Source organism: Calidris pugnax, unplaced genomic scaffold, assembly GCF_001431845.1.
Source record: "Calidris pugnax isolate Ruff unplaced genomic scaffold, ASM143184v1 scaffold173, whole genome shotgun sequence".
Lineage (NCBI taxonomy): Eukaryota > Metazoa > Chordata > Aves > Charadriiformes > Scolopacidae > Calidris > Calidris pugnax.
This window is the reverse complement of record NW_015090917.1, coordinates 419,817-429,093: the sequence shown is the minus strand read 5'-3', so window position 1 is coordinate 429,093 and position 9,277 is coordinate 419,817. Positions and strand designations below refer to the sequence as shown.

At 54.8% G+C, this 9,277-nt stretch overlaps 1 protein-coding gene across 1 annotated transcript in view; it reads left to right on the top strand.

Moving 5' to 3' along the window:
- Positions 1–9,277, top strand: part of FBN3 (fibrillin 3) — a 150,774-nt gene that overhangs the window by 123,396 nt on the left and 18,101 nt on the right. The window contains 13 exon segments of the mRNA XM_014949684.1: positions 2,636–2,761; positions 3,249–3,374; positions 4,143–4,259; positions 4,455–4,583; positions 5,408–5,527; positions 5,883–6,008; positions 6,089–6,241; positions 6,695–6,760; positions 7,033–7,158; positions 7,388–7,507; positions 7,953–8,075; positions 8,372–8,503; positions 9,132–9,257. Of these exon segments, the coding sequence (XP_014805170.1) occupies positions 2,636–2,761; positions 3,249–3,374; positions 4,143–4,259; positions 4,455–4,583; positions 5,408–5,527; positions 5,883–6,008; positions 6,089–6,241; positions 6,695–6,760; positions 7,033–7,158; positions 7,388–7,507; positions 7,953–8,075; positions 8,372–8,503; positions 9,132–9,257 (1,590 nt within the window).

Genomic DNA, 9,277 nt, shown 5'->3' with positions numbered 1-9,277 from the left:
TTCCCAGGACTGGTGGTATCTCCCATTCCCAGGGCTGGTGGTAGCACCATTCCTGGGGCTGGTGGTAGCTCCCATTTCCAGTGTTGGTAGCACCATTCCCAGGGCTGGCATGAGCGAGACACTATCTGTGCTGCCTTTGCAGACATGAGGAAGAGCGTGTGCTATCGCAACTACAACGACACCTGCGAGAACGAGCTCTCCTTCAACATGACCAAGAAGATGTGCTGCTGCTCCTACAACATCGGCAAGGCCTGGAACAAGCCATGCGAGCCCTGCCCCACACCAGCCAGCCGTAAGTCAACCTTCTTGGAAGGGCACCTTCATACCATGGCTGCCCCCTCACTTTTCCAGCAATTTTGTACACTTTGAGGCACAGCACTAGGAAAATAGAGGGGGACAGGAGTGAGCATCATGTCTGGTGGCAGCACTTGTGGGTGAGCGCTGTGGGGATGCTGGAAGGACATTGGGGACCAGGATGGTATCTATGGAGAGGAGATGATGTGTCAGCTGGATGTGGGTGATGGGGTTGCAGTGGGGAGTGCTGGCTGTCATAGCATGGAGGGGTGAGTCTGTACCTGCATGCAAGACACGCAAATGCCATGTGTGTGCATGTCATTGTGTGCATGTGCCCTGCAGTGCACACATGTCTAAGCCCTTTGCCTGGTGCCATACGTGTTCTTGGGGTTCCTCATGTGCTGGCCCATGCCATGCCCCGCTAAGCACCATGCCAATCCCCTTCTGCCTGTCAGACCCCCCCCTCCACTCACTCCAGCCAAAGATGGTCCCTGTCCCCCTGGTTCCTGCCAGTCATGACCATGACCTTGGTGTTCCCCTTGCAGCTGAGTACCAGATCCTGTGTGGGAACCAGGCCCCTGGGTTCATCATTGACATCCACACAGGGAAGCCCATCGGTGAGTAGATCCCCCATGCCCTGTGGACCCACATCTGCTCTCTGCCCCTCTGCATCCTTCCCACGGTGCCTGTGAGCTTGTCCCCTTCCCCTCCTTCAGTAAATTAAGCCCTTGAGCAGAGAAGAAACAAGGAAAAGAGGTGGCAGACATGGCTGGAAGCAGCTGGCCGAGCCTTCAAGCCTAGGTCCTGAGTGGCTGGTGCCCAGACCTTCCCTCATCTGCAATTGTGCCTCGGTCGCTGTCCCACCTGGAGAGAGAGAGGTGGCCAGTGACCACAGAAAGTGGCCGTTGGCCAGGTAGAGACCTGTGATAGTCCTGGCCCTCATGGTGCCAGCAGCACTGGCCCTACAGCAGCAGGGCACCGCTGAGAGCCAAGGTTTCAGGTTTGTGTTTTGGTAGATAGAAAGCCAGAGGAGCTGGTGAAAGTCCTGAGATTTGTGGGCTGTCTACAGATGCCTTGCAGTCTTGGAAGATGGACTTGTTGGTAGTTTGTGAGACAGAGATTAGTTCATCATTATCTCATCCCCCCAGCCAGGGCACTGAGGAGGAGGAGGATGGGTTCATCTTCTGCTCCCAGGAAGTGCAGTGGAGGGTGGTGGATAGTGCTGGGCACAGCGACAGGGTTAGGGACCCTGGGGCCATTTCAATATTGCAGTAGCCCCCTGGACTTCCCGTTTGCAGCCTGGTCCCCAAGCCTGAGCAGGTGTCTGTGGCACTGGAGGGACACACCTGGAAGAAACAAGGTGGATGTCCTGGGTGGGATCCCTTCCAATGCATGCTGAGCAGGCTCTCCCAGAGATCCCATGGCTCCTACAGCTTGGAGTCTTGTGTGGCTCTGCTTGGGGACATGATCTGCAGGGTCCAGTTTCAATCCTCCAAGAGCTGGTCCACTATTTATCTGGTGGTCTTTTTAGCATGACCAAGGGTGGCAGTCTCCCAGTGCTGGGGGATGCCCTCCTCCCTGTTTGCCTTCCCGGGATGCTGAGAGGTGGTTGTCTGTGTGCAGATATCGACGAGTGCAGTGAGATCCCTGCCATCTGCACCAACGGTGTCTGCATCAACCAGATTGGCAGCTTCAGGTGCGAGTGTCCCATTGGATTCAGTTACAACAACATCCTGCTCATCTGTGAAGGTAAAGGGGCAGCCAGGACATGGCTGCTGAGGGTGCCTGGGAGGGTGAGGGCTCCCAGCAAGACAGTCCAACCATTTGTGGTTGGACTCGATGATCTCAGAGGTCCCTTCCAACCACTAAGATTCTGTGATTAGCATCTCCCCAGCTCATGGGGCACCAAGATGAGGGCTGGGGCCATCAACATAGCCTACATGTTCTCACCCTTCTTGAGATCTTCATTTTCTGCATCAATGGTTAGACAAAAAACGCCCATTTTCATTCACATTCCTCTCTGCCTTTCCCCCTCCTCTGTTTTGGGGTGGTTTCTTTCTTTAGCAAAACTTTGCAGATGCGCTTCAAAGTTTTGACTTGAAACTGAAATTCATTATTTTATTTATTTCCCCCTCCTCTGTTTTGGGGTGGTTTCTTTCTTTAGCAAAACTTTGCAGATGTGCTTCAAAGTTTTGACTTGAAACTAAAATTCATTATTTTATTGAAAATTGACCCTGATTGGAGCAAACCAAGGGTTAAAACTCAGTTGGCTCCACTGAGCCCTGCCAGGAGGGTGGTGCCTGGTGAGCCCTGGTGACTCTGCCTCTCTCTCCTCCCCCAGACATCGACGAGTGCAGCAGTGGGGAGAACCTCTGCCAGCGCAACGCCGACTGCATCAACATCCCGGGCAGCTACAGGTGCGAATGCTCGACCGGATACAAGCTGTCGCCCAGCGGAGCCTGCGTGGGTAAGAGGGGACCTCTTTGCTACCTATTCCAGACACACGTGGGGGAGGCGTTGACACCCCAGGCCCTGGGGTCGTCAGGTGGTTTCTCAGACCACCCAAGGAAGGACAGCACGTGGGACGTGCTAGTCCTGGGAGTGGGTTCCTGGTCTTTTGTCAAACCTGGGAAATACGATTTTGGATGTGCTGGGATTGTGGGATACCTGTACTTTTGGAACAATTCCCAGGGACTGTGGGCTCCTGAGGGATGAGAAAAAAGGTCACTGTGAAGCGCAGCTTTAGTCTGGCAGCTCAGGCCATTTTCTCCAATTAAATTAATTTTTTTAGATATAGCAGTGCATAAGTATCGTTCTTTGGGAAGTCATCTCAGAAAACAGAGGCCCCATTCTTCCCACCATCAGGCAGGGGTCGGCAGAAGACACCAGTGCCTTGCCTCTTCCCACCTGCTCCATCCCTCCTGCTCACTACAGCCCGCTTTGCTTTGTTTCAGGTCGCAACGAATGCCAGGAGATCCCCAACGTCTGCAGCCACGGGGACTGCGTGGACACCGAGGGCAGCTATGTCTGCATCTGCCACAACGGCTTCAAGGCCACAGGGGAGCAGACCATGTGCATGGGTCAGTGTGACAGTGTGACAGACCCCACCTGGAGCACTGCATCCAGCTCTGAAATCCTCAGCACAGGAAGGACATGGAGCTGTTGGATGGGGCCAGAGGAGGCCATGGAGATGCTGGGAGGGCTGGAGCCCCTCTGCTGGGAGGACAGGCTGAGAGAGTCTGGGGGGTTCAGCCTGGAGAAGAGAAGGCTCCAGGGAGACCTTAAAGCCCCTTCCAGTCCCTCAAGGGCTCCAGGAAAGCTGGGGAGGGACTCTGGATCAGGGAGGGGAGCCCTAGGAGGAGGGGGAAGGGTTTGACCCTGAAAGAGGGGAGATGGAGCTGAGCTGTGGGGAAGAACTTGTTTGGTGTGAGGGTGGTGAGAGCCTGGCCCAGGTTGGCCCAGAGAAGCTGTGGCTGCCCCATCCCTGGAGGGGTTCAAGGGCAGGTTGGAGGAGGCTTGGAGCAACGTGGTCTGGTGGGAGGTGTCCCTGCCCAGGGCAGGGGGTGGAAACTCAATGATCTTTAGGATCCCTTCCAACCCAAACCAGTCTATGATTCTGTGACTGCCTCAGCCCTGCAACAAATCAGATAGCAGTGTGGACTTGAGGTCTCTCCAGCACCTACTGGGGAGTACCAAGGACAGCCAAGGGCTATGGTGGCCTCTTGATCCCCAGCTGACCCTGCAAACCACAGGGGTGTTGGGCTGCCTGGACCCTGTCCGCACACCTAGGACAGGGGCTCTTGGCTCACTCAGCCCCTCAATCAGTTCTGACCACCTTCTCTCTGCAGATATCGATGAGTGTGACCGACAGCCCTGTGGAAATGGGACCTGCAAGAACACAGTGGGCTCCTACAACTGCCTCTGCTTCCCTGGCTTTGAGCTAACGCACAATAACGACTGCATGGGTGAGTGACGTGAAGCCCTGACCATGTGGATTGCTAATTGGGGTCAACGTGGCGACTGCTGTGGGGCATAGGGTGTCACACAGTGGGGGCTCAGCTCTGGGTGTCACCTGGCAGTGGCTGTAGGGGGTAGCTGTATGTGACACCCACATGCTCCGCATATCTCTTCCCTCTGTGCTTATCCTTTCCCTCCCACAGACATTGATGAGTGTTCATCCCTGGTGGGGCAGGTGTGTCGAAATGGCCAGTGCATCAACAGCATCGGCTCTTTCCAGTGTCTGTGTCAAGAGGGATATGACCGGACCCCTGATGGGAAGAACTGTGTAGGTGAGTGTCCGGGCAGCAGGCTGGACCTTCCCAATCAGTTGAGGTGTATGTTGGCATGGCTGGCACAGTGCAGTGCTATGAGACCTGGTCTCCAGGCTGGTCCCATCAGAGACAATTGAGCAGTGGACTCTTTAGAACCACTTGCAAGGTCCCATGTCCTCTGGAGCCAAAGCTTGGTCATTTGACTGCCCATGGAAAGCTGGGCTGGCCCCCAGAATACCTGAATCTCCCTCCCAGCAATGCAGGGAACAGTCAAGCCAGTCCCTCTTGTTTTGTGTGCGGTTGTGGGTGTGGGGTTTAGTTGGTGGGTGGTGTTTTGGGGTTTGTTGGGGTTTTTTGGGTTTTTTGTTTTTTGGGGTTTTTTTTGATTTTTTTTATGTGGTTGGACTCGATGATCTCGGAGGTCCCTTCCAACCACTAAGATTCTGTGACTCTGTGATGTGCTGAGGCCTGACGGATGGCCGATTCTGTGATTCTGTGATTCTGTGATGTGCTGAGACCTGACAGACAGCGAGGAGAAATGTTGTCCTGTCCATGTCCCTAAAGCATGGAGAATTGTGCCAGGGATGCCTTGGGAACCACCCTGCAGGCAGGGGTGGTGGGGACAGACAGGCATATTGTACCCTTGTGTCCATCACTCGCCCTCTTGCATGGACATAAGTCCTTATTCCCAGGGCACACAAGGTAGAGCATCCCAGAAAATATCTTATCTGCTTCCCTGGCATCTTCAGGGCAAAGCAGGGTGCAGTTCCAGGTAGGGCCTGCACCCAAACCCTCTGAGCTGAGCACAGATGCTCTCTCTGGTTGTCTCCCCTCCTCTGCAGACATCAACGAGTGCGTGAGCCTGCCTGGGACCTGCTCCCCAGGAACCTGCCAGAACCTGGAGGGCTCCTTCCGCTGTATCTGCCCCCCCGGATACGAGGTGCAGAACGACAACTGCATCGGTAATGTTGGCTCTCTGCCTTCTCCATTTCCAGCATGGCGTGGGGCCACCTCAGACTATTCTCAGAACAACCACATTCTTCCTGATTGGGCTGGGGCATTCATTACCACCCCTAGATGTCTTCTTGAAAGCAATTAGACACAGAGCAAGGCAAGGCCTACTCCCATGATGGAGAAGGCTCGGTGGTTTTGGCCTCTTCATTGTCCCAGTTGCCCTGAGGGTGGCTTAAGGGTTCGAGCTGGGGGTGATGTCCTGTGTGCATCAGAGCTCCCCAGACATCACAGCTGGTTTTAATGCAATGAGGAAAGAGGTGAGGTTTGGGTGCTCCCTAAGTAGTGTGTCCCCTCTGGTCCCAGATATCAACGAATGTGAAGAGGAGCCCAACATCTGCCTCTTTGGGACATGCACTAATACCCCAGGCAGCTTCCAGTGTGTCTGTCCTCCAGGATTCGTGCTCTCTGATAACGGCCGGCGGTGCTTTGGTGAGTGGGGGTCATGGTGGTTGGGAGGGGACCATCCTGGATGTCTGCAATGACCCCTGCCTTTCCCCATCTTCCTACAGATACTCGCCAGAGCTTCTGCTTCACTCGCTTTGACAACGGAAAGTGCTCTGTCCCCAAGGCCTTCAACACCACCAAGGCTCGGTGCTGCTGCAGCAAGATGCCAGGAGAAGGCTGGGGAGACCCCTGCGAGCTCTGCCCACAGGAGGGAAACGGTAGGTGTTCTGGGACCTGGTTCCTCGGGAGAGATGGCTGCCTGTGTCTCCAACATGCAGAGTGTGGGGAAGGTGTGCAGGTCAGAGAAGACAACCAGCAGTGTGAGATGTCCAGCGTAGTGGGCTCCTCCATCTGAAGAGCACTGCCTTGAAACTTGGTAGCCCTAACTGGACGACAGTATTCCCTGGGTCTCCAGCGACCACAGTCAGGCTTCTTTTTGTTTTGGATCTGCTCCCAGTTCTCTGTGGGACTTTAGATAAGGCAAAAACATCTCTGTGCCTCCAGATCCAAGGCAAGCACAGATGTTTCCCCACCAGCTGGGCTTCTGTGGCCTCCCATGGGCAGTGAGCTGTCAAGCTCTCAGTCGTGCTCTAAAAGCCTCCAAAAGCACATTTCTGCTTCTGTGAGTAGAAGCACTTGTAAACATATCTCACTCTTCTGCTTTCTCCCAGTTGCCTTCCAGGAGCTGTGTCCATATGGCCATGGAGCCATCCCAGGCCCAGGTGACACCCGAGAAGGTAAGGTCCTATCTAGGGAGGAGAAGAAATTTGGGGTTGGGGGGAGGGGGTTGCCTAGAAGCAACTAAATTTAGGCTATTGGAGAGTAGGGTTGAATCCCAGTGGCAGGAGGGGAGGGATGTAGGACTGGGTTCCCTCTAAAGGTCTCTGCTCACCAAAGGTTCAACCCCCAGCTCTGGAGAGGAATACCTGGGATTTCAGGGTCAGTCCTGAGAGGACAATGATGTGTTTCTGACCTCATGCTCACACCATTGCCTTGGTTTTCCTCCTAGATGTTAATGAATGCTCAGAGAACCTGGGTGTCTGCATAAACGGAGCCTGCATCAACACCGATGGGTCCTTCCGCTGCGAGTGCCCCTTTGGGTACAACCTGGACTACACAGGAGTCAACTGTGTGGGTGAGGATCTGCACGGGGAGCTCCTGCTCCCTCTTCCTTTTATCCTCCTTACATCAGAGGCTACGAACATGGGCGTGTGTGTGTGTGTGGAGAGGAGGAATTTGCTTCTCCCCTGCCCCTTTGCTTTTTACCCCTGGCTCTGCTGGGCTTGTTTGAAGCTCTGGTTGCAAGAAGAGACCAGCCTGCACCTTTCCTACCTAATTCCTGATGTGGTCCTGGCTCCCTCCAGATACTGATGAGTGCTCCATCGGCAACCCCTGTGGGAATGGCACCTGCACCAACGTGGTGGGAGGCTTTGAGTGCGCCTGCGATGAGGGCTTTGAGCCAGGACCCATGATGACATGTGAAGGTAACGCTGCTGTGGGGCAACCCCTTCACCCCCGTTGCATACTGGGCATGTGTGTGACCCCACTAACAGGTTGAGCAGCAGTCAGGTCAGCCTCCCATTGACAGTGGAGAAAAGCTGGCTGGGGCTCATCTCCACATGAGTGTGGAACACTTGTCCCCTCTGGCTTCCTCTGAGGCCAGGAGGAGGCCTGGAGACCTGCCTAAATGCAGGAGCTGCCTCACCAAAGAACCACGACCCTGACCCCATCAAAGCTGCTGAGACACCAGGTGTCTGTCCCTGTGCCAGTGAAGCCCATGACAGGAAGTCTTGGTGGAACAAAGCTCTCATGAGTTGAATGCACAAGGAAAGGGGGGTAGTCTGTCCTGCGGAGGTCCACCACCATTCGTCCCCAGCTGGCTCTTCTGAGAGCACAGAGCTGAGCCCACTCCTCTCTCCTGCCTTGCAGATATCAACGAGTGTGCACTGAATCCCCTTCTCTGTGCCTTCCGCTGCATCAACACCTTCGGCTCCTATGAGTGCACTTGCCCGTCTGGATACGCCCTCCGAGAAGACAGGAGAATGTGCAGAGGTAAAATCCCCCTTCTGCACCCACCAGGGGAGCTCCCACACTCTCCCCAGACCCCTGTGCTTTGCTGGTCCCTGGTGCTGTGCAGAGAGAAAGCAGAACCTCTGAGCTGGCACCTCTGGGCTTGTGCTCACTCTCACCTCTCTTGGTGTCCATGCCATGTGTCCACCAGCCCAGCACCAGGCAGTAAGGATTTATGGAGAGGTGCAGATGGGAGGGCTCTGTTCTTAGTTGCCCTCTGCCCCCAGTGCCTCAGGGCTGGCAGGTTGTAGGTGGTCTCACGAGGTTCTTGGTTGCAGATCTGGATGAGTGTGCAGAGGGACTGCACGACTGCGAGTCTCGAGGGATGCTGTGCAAGAATCTCATTGGCACCTTCATGTGCATCTGTCCCCCTGGAATGCAGCGCAGGCCGGATGGAGAGGGCTGCACAGGTACCGAGGGCCAGGCTGGGAGATGTTCCCAGTGGGGCTGGAGAACATCTTCTTCTAGGCATTGTCCATTTTAAGTACGTTTTATTTTATGTCCTTCTGTCAAACAGCTTCTCCCCGGGGTTTCCCACGTGTCAGAACTTCCTTGTATGTCCCACTAGATGCCTGCACAAACCAAACCTCTCCATTGCTCACCAGTTGAGCAACCTGGTCTAGTAGGAGGTGTCCCTGCCCATGGCAGGGGGTTGGAACTTGATGATCTTTAAGGTCCCTTCCAACCCAAACCAGTCTGTGATTCTATGAAGTCTGGACCATGGGTCTGCATGGTTCCAGCACAGGATGACACCACATTATGCCCTGTGTCCTTTCGGTTGAGTCTTTCCGTGCCTGCATCAAGCTTCTTTGCACTGAGCTGCTTTTGGAATGGCCAACACTGGATGGAAAGGCCCCAACCACCTTGATTTTGGGGAGTCCAGGGCAGGTGGACGTGTTTCTCAGCTGCCTGAGGATGTGGAAGTGGTCCTCAAGGACTGTGTGAGGGCTTTCCAAACTGAGTGGTAGCATGGGGAATCATGGAAAGCTGAAATTTGTCCTGTGCCTGACCACAGCTCTTTGGCTCCTTCCTTTGCAGATGAGAACGAGTGTCGCACCAAGCCCGGCATCTGCCCCAACGGCCGCTGCATCAACACGGTGGGGAGTTACCGCTGTGACTGCAACGAAGGTTTTGAAGTCAGTCCCTCTGGCACAGAGTGTATTGGTAATTACCAAGTCCTGGTG